The sequence below is a fragment of the Ochlerotatus camptorhynchus genome, unplaced genomic scaffold (assembly GCF_037179485.1).
Source record: "Ochlerotatus camptorhynchus isolate MF236.1 unplaced genomic scaffold, CSIRO-AGI_Acam_v1.1 ptg000429l, whole genome shotgun sequence".
Classification (NCBI taxonomy): Eukaryota; Metazoa; Arthropoda; class Insecta; order Diptera; family Culicidae; genus Ochlerotatus; species Ochlerotatus camptorhynchus.
The window spans coordinates 482,668-496,189 of NW_027040915.1; the positions used below are offsets into that span (position 1 = coordinate 482,668).

General features: G+C 43.3%; 1 protein-coding gene across 1 annotated transcript; it reads right to left on the reverse strand.

Moving 5' to 3' along the window:
* Positions 1-9,652: 9,652 nt before the first annotated feature.
* Positions 9,653-12,396, reverse strand: Rabex-5 (Rabaptin-5-associated exchange factor for Rab5). The gene is made up of 4 exons (XM_065234056.1): positions 12,108-12,396; positions 11,283-12,031; positions 10,754-11,218; positions 9,653-10,692 (listed from the first exon to the last, which is right to left on the reverse strand). The coding sequence occupies exons 1-4, from the start codon at positions 12,247-12,249 to the stop codon at positions 9,799-9,801; spliced, it is 2,250 nt and encodes a 749-aa protein (XP_065090128.1). The 5' UTR covers positions 12,250-12,396; the 3' UTR covers positions 9,653-9,798.
* Positions 12,397-13,522: the final 1,126 nt, after the last annotated feature.

Genomic DNA, 13,522 nt, shown 5'->3' on the forward strand with positions numbered 1-13,522 from the left:
AATTAAATGATTAGTTTTATTTTTAAATATCGATGTTTTATTTTAATTGTCACTCAAACATCAAGCCTCCAATCTGATGAAATCGATGAAATCAAACGAGTGATGTTTAGTGATTGAGCATTTCCACGCCAAATAGCAAATCGGTAGGACGTGACTCTCTTCGATTTGAATGAAACTTTGCTGATTTATGCGACGTCAAATTCAAATCGCAGAGAATCAGCAAAATTGCAGGGCCCAACAAAGTCATTTTTAATCGAAAATCGTCAAGCGACGACGAAGCTGTCAACCATCACTTTCAATTGACCACTTCATTCGAGCAGATAAAATGACGTTTACTACCACTCGAACTTTGAAATGAAACATTATTTTAAGATTTTTTTCTTCTAGAATTTAGCCAAATTGACCACTTTGTCAAGCAGTTTTGGTGTGACTTTCTACCAGCGATTTCACAAAACTGGACCAACTAATTTATATTTTTTTATGAAACGCACAAATGTTGGCTACTTTTTCGTGGTTCTAGAAGAAAAAAAATAATGTTTTATTTCAAAGTTCAAGTGGTAGTAAACGTCATTTTAACTGCTCGAATGAAGTGGTTTATTGGAACTCATTCTGTCTTCTCTTCGAGCAGATCTCCTTAAACATCTTCTTCTTCTTATTCTTCTTCTTCTTTCCTTTATTTAACGTCGGTCTCTGTTCCGCAATCTAGTGCCAATCACCGACGGACATCGATTGCCATCCATTGACGGCAATCGAATGTGCTGGAAGGCAGCTTCCACACCAGCGTAGGATATCGCACCCATTCAACACACATGGGCCGGGACCAACGGCTTTACTTCCCTTCCGAAGGAAGACGTGACCAGAGATTTTGATGCCTCAGAAAAATCCCACCGACCTCGGCTGGGAATGAACCCAGAGCTATTGGGGTGTAAGAAAGCAGTCACGCTTACCACTACACCACCGGCGCCGGCTCCCTTAAACCAACAATCAATACGAAACTAACGATTTTAAATTGGCTCACCACTTTAGTAGCCTATTGGTCCCAAGCAAGCGATTAACGTACCCTATTCTAGTTGAAATTCTATTACTACACTATGTTTGTTTTGATTCGCTATGAAAGTTTGACAGATAACATCAGGGGTGTGTGGATTCATGCAGAACATGCAGGGGTGAGTGAAATAGCTTGGGACTGCTTGGGACCGTTGTTCTGGTACTGAGTGAGCCAAAAATAATAATGATTTTCTTCGGGACCCAGTGGTCTTAGAGTTACCTCTATGCTTAAACATCAACAGAACCACTTTTGATCAGTTTTCATGCTGTTTGTTTTGGCATGACTGGTGTTCATTTCGTCTTTCATTGTCAAATGAACTTACTTTCGTATTAAAGCGAAGCCCTGAGCGAAGCTGTTCGTTTTTCAGACTTTTGTTGATTGTGCTCTCGGTTTGATATTCGACACCATTTTAAACCACAAGATGGCGGCTTCCAGTTAAAACAAAGTGGGACATACTGTCAAATACCTATCAATACAGGTATTTTTTCAATATGGATGAAGTCTAGAAAGGCTGAAAATCTATATATGACGCCATTTTGAAATCCAATATGGTGGTGTCCGGTTCAAGAAAATGTGGGAAATACTGTCAAATACTATCAATAGGGTTTTTTTTAATCTCGAGAATGGAGAGAAAGTAGGAAATACTGTCAAATATCCATCAATATTGGTATTTTTGGAATCAATCGGCATATCGTTTAGAGCCAAAAATCGATGTCCGACACTATTTTGAAATCCAAGATAGCCTCTTCCAAGCTCAGAAAAAATTGGGAAATACTGCACCTGTATTTTTGGAATCGGGGTGACTAAAGATTGGAAATCGATACACCGACAAATCGACTAGACACTTCATTCGAACTTATGCCCGAAAATCGTAAACGATCGATTTAAATGTGATCCGAACTGTCAAAACCATAGGAGTTTTTGATCTAGGTAAAAATAATTTGTCCAGAATAGATCAGACACGAACCAATTCATAGGCTTAGCTAAATATTTCCCGCGAACACGGAACCAGATGTCAGTAGTGTGCTTTGGTCAGAAATTTTATTGTTTTTGCCATGGTCATTCATGTCGGTTTGTCGGTGATCGATATATGATGCCATTTTGAAATCCAAGATGATAGCTTCTAGTTTAAGAAAAAGTGGGAAATACTGTCAAATACCCATTAAAGTGATAACATCTAGAAGCAAGAATCCGATGTGTGATGCCATTTTAAAATCTAAGATTCATTCTCTAAACAGGCCTGATAGGAACTGTAATAAATAAAGGGTGTCCCACATCAAATTGCGTCACGGCAAAAACGCTGTGGAAAATTACCCCAGGGGTGCGACACATCTAAATTTCGATTTCAAATGGTCGAACAATCTCACACTAGCGAATCAATCTACGAAAAATCTTTTTTCATCTCTTACATCTAAGCCCATCTCCACCTTTTTGCAGGAAATCTTCAATCATAATCAATCGTGTTTCTATCTATTAAGCACGAGTGCATCTCACAACAGCAAAGCAAAAATTTTCCTGCATCTTATATAGAGTTGCTCCCCTCGCCTATTGGGTATTTTCTCTTGAAAATTTGGGTAGAAGTTGTTGGCGAACCCACAGGGCAGTCGTCGCCGGCTACCAAGTGAGTCCCGGTTACGCCCGTTACGAATGTGTGGACTAGCACACTTCTCGGTTCACGGGAAGATACTCATGCAGCGAATCTGGAGGACTGGATCGGGCTGGGACGAAACGATTAGTGGTGAAATACTGCAAGACTGGCGCCAGTGGATCGGATTGCTGGTGAATATAAGTGGAGTCAAAGTCCCCAGATGCTTCTTCTCGGCAACCGGAGCTACACAGATTCACGACTTTGTCGATGCAAGCGAGAACGCGTACGCCTGTGTTGCGTATCTTCGGAGCATGCCCAATGGGATGCCTCGATGCGCGCTGATAGCCGCGAAGACTAAAACGCTGGCCAGGTTGAGCAGTTATAACATGTTATAACGGTTGTCAAATAATTGCAACACAGAAACCACCATGAAGATAGCGCTATAACATGTTATAACTCTGTAGTCTGAACGTACTATAAGGTAGCGCCGTTAAAACCCCTCTCAATACCGAGGCTAGAATTGCAGGCAGCCTTAATCGGCTCCCGACTGCTGGACAACATTTGTAAGGCGCTGACCTCGGCGCTGACGATACCAGTGGCTGCTCGATACCTCTGGTCAGACTCGACGACCGTTCTTGCGTGGCTGAAATCAGAGACACGAAGATATCATCAATTCGTCGGCTTCCGGGTAGGAGAAATTCTGAGCACGACTACCGTGGACAAGTGGCGAAAGGTACAATCAAAAGTCCACTTACGCAAGAAGAGTTGCGAAGGGCCGAAACTCTGATCTGGCAGCAGGTGCAGAAGCAAGAATATCCGGATGAATACGCCACGCTCAGTTACAACAAAGAGCACCCGGACGCGGAACCGAAGCAGATAGCAGGATCAAGCGTGTTGTACACGATGACTCCGATGCTAGACGACGATGGAGTTCTTCGGATGAATAGTCGAATAATAGCTGCACCGATGGTAACAAAGGATGTGAGGTATCCAATCTTCCTCCCCAAAGATCATCGGGTGACGGAGTTGCTCGTGGAATACTATCATGTCCGTTTTCTGCATGGGAACAACGATACGGTAGTCAACGAGATACGACAGCATTTCCGGATTCCACAACTTCGTGCAGTGATTGCAAAGGTAGCCAAGCAGTGCCAATATTGTCGAATCCAGAAGGCAGCACCTCGGGCACCGATCATGGCGCCTCTTGCAGAAATCCGGCTGACCGCTTTCATACGGCCATTCACGCACACTGGGGTGGACTACTTCGGGTCCGTCTTCGTAAAACAAGGTCGCAGCTTAGTCAAGCGTTGGGTAGCGCTTTTCACGTGCCTGTCCATAAGAGCAGTTCATCTCGAGATCGTCCACAGCCTGTTCACTCAGTCGTGCGTGATGGCCATACGAAGATTTGTGGCACGTCGGGGCTCCCCGGCAACTTTTTGCTCAGACAACGGGACCAACTTTGTGGGAGCCAGCAACTTGCTGAAGGAGCAGCTGAAACCCATCAACGAACACTGTAGTGTGACATTCACAAATGTGAGCACGAGATGGCTATTCAACCCACCCCTAGCGCCCCACATGGGAGGACCGTGGGAGCGCATGGTCAGGTCAGTGAAGGTGGCAATGGCGGCAATCGCAGACCATCCACATCACCCCAGTGACGAGGTCCTGGAAACCGTCGCGCTCGAAGCAGAGCCGATAGTTAACTCAAGACCGCTAACTTACATCCCTTTGGATCATGCGGATCAAGAGGCCCTCACACCGAACCATTTCCTGCTCTACACACGAAATTTTAGTTTTCATTATCAGTAAAACGGTTTGCTGGATCATCATCAGCAACAAAAAAGCTGTGCTGAAAAACAGCAAACGAATTTTTACCGAAAAATTCAGCTAACATAAACGGTTTGCTGGACACCCAGTAAAGAGCTGTCAATCTGTTAGCGTCACAGTCGCAGCTATTTGCATTCGTACGATTCGTACAAACCACCGAGGAGAGAGATAAACAAAACTACAAATGTATACAATTATGTTGGTAAGAGCAATTTTTTAAATAAATTTTAATAAATTATGCATGTAACAGACCCTGGCGATTTTGTATTTATTATTTGAGTATTTGTATCGAAAATCTTTAATATAAGTTGCCAGTCCCAAGTGAAAATAAATTCGATTTACTGAGTTTATTCAGCAAAATGCTGTGAGCTGTCAAAATTTGTTATTGCTGAAAAATCAGTGAAGAAATATTGCTGAATTGTTTTGCTGATTATCAGTAAAATGTTGTCATTTTGACAGAAGTTGGAATTGCTGGAAAATTCAGCAGCATTATTTTGCTGGAAAGTTTGTTGATCTTTCATTAAGTCTAAAATCAGCAAAATTTTGCTGGGTTTCAGCGATTTAAATTTGGTGTGTACGGGACACAAGGCATCAACCAACCTAGTCGGGACCTACAGCACGACTATGCAACTCTGAGGGACAGCTGGAAGCTTTCGCAGTACCTGGTTGATATGTTCTGGAGCCGCTGGGTACACGAATATTTACCTACACTTACCCGACGCACCAAGTGGTTCCGACCGGCAAAACCTTTGAAACCCGGTGACTTGGTGGTCGTGGTCGACGAAGGCAAGTGCAACGGATGGCTGCGAGGGAGGATCACGGATGTAGTGTCAGGAAAGGATGGTCAAGTTCGAAGAGCAGTGGTGCACACTTCCAGGGGGGTGTTCAGCCGACTGGCAACCAACCTTGCTTTGCTGGACATTCAGGAATCATCTGGAGAGCCAGAAGAGGAGAGTTCAAGCAAACCGGAACTACACGGGCGGGGGAATGTTGGCGAACCCACAGGGCAGTCGCCGCCGGCTACCAAGTGAGTCCCGGTTACGCCCGTTACGAATGTGCGGACTAGCATTAACCGCAGCTGTCATGCTGAACTGTCATGGGAACTGCCAGGTGAAAGGAAAGGAGAAAGGAAAGTAAACAAGACAGAAAGATCTATTGAATTTATTGGAAAGATTACTTTGTTTCAATTAAAATTAATAAACCTGTTTTGTAGTTTGTAGTCAACAAAGTGATTTGCACGAAGGATTGTTGGAGAAATTAAGCGTGGAACAATTTTTAAAAGGCACCAAAATGTAAGTTTCTTTAAAACAATTTGACCCAAGCTAACCGCGAAATAAATTTTCAGCTTTGAAGCTGCGTTGAGTAACCTGCTAACAGAGAGTTGTTTCTTTTACATCCCGCCAAGAAAGTTTTCTCCCGAACAGAAGTAGTTTAGAGTGTATTGTTTACACTGTATTTTTATCTCTGTCAGTTTTTCGAAAGATGGAAAAAATGGCGTCACCCGAAAAGCAACGTCGCATATTGATTTTGCGCAAGCACCTGGAAAATCTTCAACTCCCTCATCGGGACATCAGAAAACAACTCGGAATCGTGCAGTCAACGAGATTAAATGTAACTACGAAACTCTGAGCATCGAACGGAACGAGAGATGCGATCAGAATGCATGTTCCATTAGTGATCAGGATCACAAGCGTGTCGTGAAAGCGTTTAAGCGGAATCCCAATGATTCGGTCAGGGATGTGGCCAGAATGTTGAATCTGTCCAAGTCTTTCGTTCAGAGAGCCGGGAGGGACTGCATACGTACAAAGTGCAGAAGGCTCCAAATCGTGACGAACGGCAAAATACGGTGGGAAAGTCACGGGCCCAAAAACTGTACACCCAGATGCTGACGAAGCCTCATTGTCTCATCATGGATTATGAGACTTATATCAAGGCGGACTTCCGGCAGCCCCAGTACCAGTTTGATGTTCCGGAGGAAGTAAGGAAGCAAAAACTTTCAAAGTTTGCCAAGTAATACATGATTTGGCAAGCGATCTACTCACGTTGTTGTATTGAGTGGAGTTAAGCGTAAAGTGCGAGCATACGGTTATGGTTTTGAAGAAGAATGAAATAAATATGCCAAAAGCTTACTAATGGGTTATATTTTATAGTCTGAAAGTTTGTGGAAAGCAACACGCACCTGATGCCTGCGATTTATTGGAGGAAACAGACCCTAAATGTGCCAATTGTGGTGTAGCACATCGAGCAACCAGCAAGACATACCCGAAACGTGCGGAGTTCATTGTTATTCACAATAAAACCTCTACGAATAATCAACCTAGCCGAAGAAGAGTGCCAGAAAATAACAGGTAGAACTTTCCGGCCATCCTGCACTTCCACTCAACAACCGTTTTGCTGGTGCTGCATCGGTCCCGCCAACAGCTGGAGTCATATGCGGCAACCGCTGCATCCCGAAGCACCTCTCCTCCTCCGGGGCTATCTTGGCAGCATTTAGGTGCTTCCCCTTCACCAGCGATCGAGAATACAGACACTCTGCTAACATCGGCGGAACTTGTTACACTCTTGACAGAAGTCATCATGATCCAGCGCACCTGCAGGACCCGAATAGAACAGCTTCATGCTGCAGTATCCCTCATCAATAAGTACGGACCGTGAAGCCATCAAAATTGCCAATTGAAACGCTTGCTCGCTCAAGAGCAAGAGCATCGAGTTCGTTGAATTCCTCAACATACGTTACGTTGTTACGGCATACTGCCCCAAACAAGTCAACATCAGAGATGGGTCCAGCTTACACGACGGCGGGAAAACTTCATTATCGCTTGCGACCTGAATGCCAAACATCAAGCCTGGGTCAACAGTCAGCGCAATCAAAACGGCAGGAAGCGCAGTACAACAACTTGAGTCCGGACACTCCCAACCGGTTGAGTCGGCCGGTATTCACCCTATCATCGATATCTTCATTAGCAACATGGGCAACAACATCGCTCAACCTATCATATACCAGGAATTCAGCTCGGATCACTATGCGGTGGTGGCGGAAGTTGGTTCCTCGGTGAACCGATTCGAAGGTTTACGGCGTAACAACCATCGTGTCAACTGGGATCAATATCAACACTGCGTTAACACAACTATCGACTACGATGTCCAACCGGAGACGTACGAATTCGTTGACCGGTATCTGTAATAATATGGGCCAAGGAACAACATGTGCCAGTATCCAGACAGGTGAGCAATACTTTGAACCTTGACAGATCTACCAAAGGCCATATAAGACTCCGTAACACCATTCGAAGGCAGTATCAACACTCTGGTCTGCCTGTCCATAAGAACAATTGCAATTGCCTTACCAAAATTATCCAGGCCAGGATGATGGATCTCATAAATAGCGACTCTGCTCCCAGATTGTGCTAAACCGTTCTGGAAACTTACTATAATTCTTAAAAACAAGCCTAGGCCCATTCCACCACTGATACCGCTGAATCGCTCCGACGATTCAGTGGTTCATCTAATAACCCCTGTAGAGAAGTGATAGGTCAACACTTCGTTAGCTTCCACAATGTCGGACAGAACAGCATAAGTCCACACAGCCAACCTCCATGTTTCCTGAGGAATCCAAAAATATGAGGAACTGTTGGCCTATATCAAATCATCCAAAAATATGAAGGCCCCAGGTTTCGACAACATTCTCAATCTGGAACTCAAACATTTGAGTTCTTCAACCATCCGACTTGGCTACTTCTCCCCGGGGTGGAAGTCAGCTAAAGTCATATCCATCCGGAAACCTGGGATCATTCCTCTCCTTCAATTTACCGACCCATCAGCCTTCTCTTAGGGTTATCCAAGCGGTTCGAAAGGGTAGTTTACAGCAGACTTCTAACATCTGCCGAAGGGTCGATCGACCGCCCACCAACTGACCCGAGTAACAAACATTCTTAGACGGAACAAGGCTGTTTCTAAAACATCTGCTATGGCATTGTTAGACGTTGAAAAGGCGTTTGACAATGTCTGACATGATGGTCTGGTGTACAAGTTACATCGATACGGCCTTCCGATCTTCCTCGTGAAGATCATACAAAATTATCTATCGGACAGGACGTTCCAGGTCTCTCTGAACGGCATCACATCGGATCCTTTCAACATCGGTGCAGGTGTGTCCCAAGGAAGTATCCTTGGACCCATATTGTTCAACCTGTTCACCTCCGATATGCCGGTTCTCCCTGATGGTGGATCGTTCGCAGACGGCACATACATCGTCTACAAGGGTAGGGTCTTCGGAGCTCTGACTACCAAACTCCAGAGAAGCTTGGATATCTTGTCTGAGTGTTTCAACTCCTGGAAGATCCGCATCGACGTGATTTTTCCACACTCAAAATTCTCCAGACTTGTTCTGTCAGAGAATAATAAAATCTGCCTAACTAAACGGCACAGTGGTTGAATGGTCCAAAGAGGTAGTCTACCTCGGACTGACTCTTGACAGTGGGCTACTTTTCAGGGAGCATGCTGACAAAACGAAAACCAAGTGCAACATCTTGATAAAGATCATTGTATCCACTTATCAACAGGAAGTCCACCCTGTCCCTGAAAAAATACGCTTGCTGTCTGCAAGCAAAATTGAATCGTCCTTCCCGTAAACGAGTACGGTATGCCAATCAAGGGGAGTTAGGCCAAATGTCATCTCCTAAAACTCCAAACGATCCAGAACAATATCCTTAGGATGATCCTAAACAGTTCTCCACGGACGCGAAATTCTGAGGTCCACCGCCTGGCTGCAATCGACTAAATTTTCAATAGCGTCCAAAAATATCCAATAGTACCGTCCCAATGACGCGTTAATCTAGATAAAATTGATAAATAGCAGATTTTTAGCGATGGGCCCAATCTTAGATCCATAGGCCAACATTAGAGCCATTTCCCCTATATAGCCTTTGCTGCTGGTTCAATAACTGCATTCAATAAATTCACTGTTGTTTCAGCAAAAGTATTCGTTTTACTGATGATTCAGTAACACGTTGGCATTTTGACAGAAGTTCAAATTGCTGAAAGTTTCAGCAGCATTATTTTGCTGGAGTTTGCTTATCTTTCGTAAAATTCCAAAATAAGCGCACATTTCTACTGATTTCCAGCGAGTTAAATTTGGTGCTTTGGCGCATATTGAAGGATCATTTCGGCATAACATTTTAAGATAAATATATTGTAGAGAACTATTCGATAGTCGTTGTAATAATTGCTGATATAGATTGTTCAATATTATACACATCTTCAATAACACATAACAGATATAAATGACTACATACAGTAAGGTGTTACAGTACTCCCCGGCATCACATCCTCCAATTTAAATCAAGCTTCCACCACTGCCCAAAGTATTTCCCGTCGACTGTTTCTGCTGCTGCCCTAATTTCGAACCGGAACTGGAAGCTCCCATGTCCCCAGCAGCACATGTTATAGTAGGAATATTGCAGCCCTGGAGCGAAAAGCCTTGATACTCTGCCACGGTTGGTTTAATTGGCGACTCCAGAAGCAGGGCACGTGGTGAATCCTCATCCAGTAGATTACCACTGCCCGTCGTTGATTGCAGCGGAAGCGGCGATACTTTATCGGCACGTTCCTTGGCGATTAACGGATCGAATTCATCCAAATCGAATCGACTCACGGAAGGTACGGCCGCGGGTGACGGTTTATGGTCAACGTCATCTGCAACGCTATTCTCGCCACTGTGGTCGGAGAAATCGAAATCGTAATTGATGTTGCGGATTCCTTTGATGAAAGTGTGCGCCAGATCGTCCGGAGTTGCAATTTCATCCAGCGATTGAGTATCGAAAACTTTGTTATAGTCGAAAATAGGTGAAGCCGAGAGCAAATCGGCCGAATTGCTAGCACTCATTCCTGGTAATGGGGACGGAATTAAATCCTTATCGCATCCTACAGCGACTAACGGGGCCACGAGGGTATCGGAAAGATTTTTAACCAGCTCATCGAAATTGGTTTGTGGAACAACGGTCACTTCGATGCTGGATTTATTTTTCGTGTCGATAGATTCTATATCGCCAACCTTCATGGCAGCCATCAAATTTGACTGAAAGTGGCCACCATCGACCGGGTGCTGTTGACCACTGGCTGCGCTAAATACTTGTGCATTACGTTTTTCCAAACGTCGTGGTGTGCGAATTGGTTGCAGTACAAGCGGCGTACGGTCGAGCACCTCTGTAACTTTTTGGCTGATTTCGTTCTGGAAATAGATTGAAAAAAAAAATGATCCGCGATCCAGGCACAAACAAAACCGTACTAACCTTAAAGCTTACGATATCCTCGTTTAAGGTTTCAATGTTTTTCAAAATTTCCTCGTTTCGTGTGCCCAACTTTTTCATCGTTTTCATGTTCTCCGATATCAGATGCAGACTTTCGCAGGCCATCAGAGCACTTTCCCATGCAGACGGTCCCGTTTTTTCACCCGTCATCAATCCATTGAATTCCTCTGCCGACATGGACAAGGATTCCGAAGTTAGATTTTCTATGAAGGAAATTGCACAGCAAAGATTGGTGAAATAGTAGCCGCCTTCACCACTCATCAGCCGCGAAGCATTACTAAAACGGGTAACGAAATTTATATTGCTGTGCAGTCGAACGGGATTCGCCTTGAGGACAACAAATATGAACGCAGGCAAGAACTCATCGGCACTCGCTGGTCCACCAACGGACTGCTTCAGCAAACTGAAAATATTCCGGCAGCATCGTATGATGCATTCGAGCTTTTCCTAAAACAACGCATTCAACATTAGCACATAAATCTCACAACGTTTCAACATACGAAAAACCAACCTGCGGCGAATGGAACGAATCCATCGAAACCAACTCCGTGATGGCGGTGTAAACTAAATCCCGAACCTCCGAGTTCACCTCATCGATACTGCACACCAAGTGTTTTGTGTTGATCCAGCTTAGCTGCCGAATTCGCTTCTGAATTTGTGAATCCTTCTCTTCGTCATCGGTTGTCGGCGGAGAAAACAATCGACCGTGGTTCATGGTCATGATGCACTTTTCGAAAAAGTCAAGAACTTGCTCTTTGGTTTCCTGTGATACGTTGGCGAATTTTGAATTTTCTACATTCATATATTCTTGGAACTTGGTGTAGCCATTCTGGACAATCTCGGAAACCTCCTCAATGCTGCAGTCCGAGTGCTTCTTGCGGATTTTTTGATCCAGCATTTCAATAAAGTACTTCAGCTCCCTTTTGGCTGCATCTTCAATCTTCAGTGCCTTTAATGCATCCTGATATTCCTGTTCCAGTTTGTCCATAGGCTGCCTGTTATGGTGGTGATGATGGTGATGTCTTGGCGGTCTCTCCGATTCTTTCACCGAAGGGGATTTCTTCAGCAAATCCATCAAATTACGCTTTTTCTTTTTATCCTCCTCCTTTGGAGCAGCACCGGATTTTCCCGGTTGACCGAAACCGATCTTGGTAGCATGGCGTTGATCCACTTGTTGCTGAAGCTGATGCTGCGCCAAAGTATGGTGCGGCTCCTGCTTCTTTCCACTCGGATGACCTTCGAACCGAACAGGGCGATATACTGGAAACAAAATACGAAACAATCAATGTTTACCAGTCCTAATTTGATAAACTTTGAAGAGGTGATCGCTGCTTACGCTTCATGTGGCGCTCCTTTATCGTGCGTTCGCGATAACATTTCGAACACAGACCGTTCCATTGTGCATTTCCGTAGAATCCGCAGCCATTGAGGCATTGGAGATCCTTCTGCTGGATGCGAGGTGTTTTGATCGAGAACATTTTACCGTTCTAGGAATTTTCTACTCAAACAAGCACCACAATACGATTACAACAATAATTTTACAACAACATTCTTATTTTAGTCCGAAATCGACAGATTTGTTCACGAAATTTGCTGGAATTTTGCAAGAGAAATCGATTTTCAATGCAAAATATCACTCAGCTGTTGTTGACAGACGGTGATACGTCTAAATAAAACTGCTAGTATACAGTGCTGCCAGTAACTATTGGATGCTGAAATTTTATAAGAACATAATTTGTTAAGCTTTAAACTTTAATTCAGTGCCAACATTTCAAAAGGGCGTAATAGCATTTGTAAACAATGGCTTAGTCGTTGATTTCTCGCGAATAAAAGCTAACTCATGAAAAAAAATGACACCAGTAGGTTGATGAATGTTTCCTCTACCAGCTAGCATTGTTATTTAGGAGAGGTAAGATTTCATTCGAGAGAAATTGACGGCTAAAGTCATTGTATACTAAAGCAATTACGCCCCTTTGAAATGTTGGTACTGAATTATTCAGTGCCAACATTTCAGAAGTCGAAACCGAGGGCGAAACTACACAGATAGAAATCTCCTTATACCTTTTGGCAAATTTCTATTGCTGATTATTCATAAAATATATAATCCAACTAATACGCAGACGCCTTACAAATAGTTAATGAAGATCATGTATCAAATTAAATGTGTAAGCAGTCACACATACCTTTTATGCATTCCAATAGGACCTATGTGGTTTGTCTTAAAAATGTATAAGGCATCAGCCTTATTTGGCAAAAATGTATAGATGAAACACATGAATAAAATAATTGATTTTTGTTTCGTGTACTTTTGCTAACAATGATTTCGACCGCCAATTACTCGTAAAAAAAGCTAACTCCTGCATTGATAAAATTTCAATGATTGTTTTTATGTGTCCCACATATGATTTTTTGCAATGTGATCAACAAATGATATCTATGTGTCGGACACATACCTCGACACATACTTAATATGTGTACACATAAAAGCCATGTGTAACCACACACACTATCCCGACCAACCGTTCGTCAAACTTCTTCAAAGTTCTTTATACAGAAATAAAGATTCATGTCGGCAATTCTTTACTTTAAATTTTCCATGATTTCGATGTATACACAGTTAAGAATCTTTATTGATCGATACTTACATTTAAGATTATTTCTTCATCGGTCATATGATAGTAATCTATAAAGGTGCCATATACTAAATTTCTTTTCATTTCGATATGTCACATGGACTTTAGTATTCTTTAC

Bases quoted from the DNA above. Each gene is read 5' to 3' on its own strand.
- Rabex-5 (XM_065234056.1), bottom strand. From the start codon at position 12,249: ATGTTCTCGATCAAAACACCTCGCATCCAGCAGAAGGATCTCCAATGC. The intron at 12,032-12,107 runs GTAAGCAGCGAT...TTTTGTTTCCAG, and splicing joins AAAGGAGCGCCACATGAAGC to TATATCGCCCTGTTCGGTTC. The intron at 11,219-11,282 runs GTTGGTTTTTCG...GCGTTGTTTTAG, and splicing joins ATTCGTTCCATTCGCCGCAG to GAAAAGCTCGAATGCATCAT.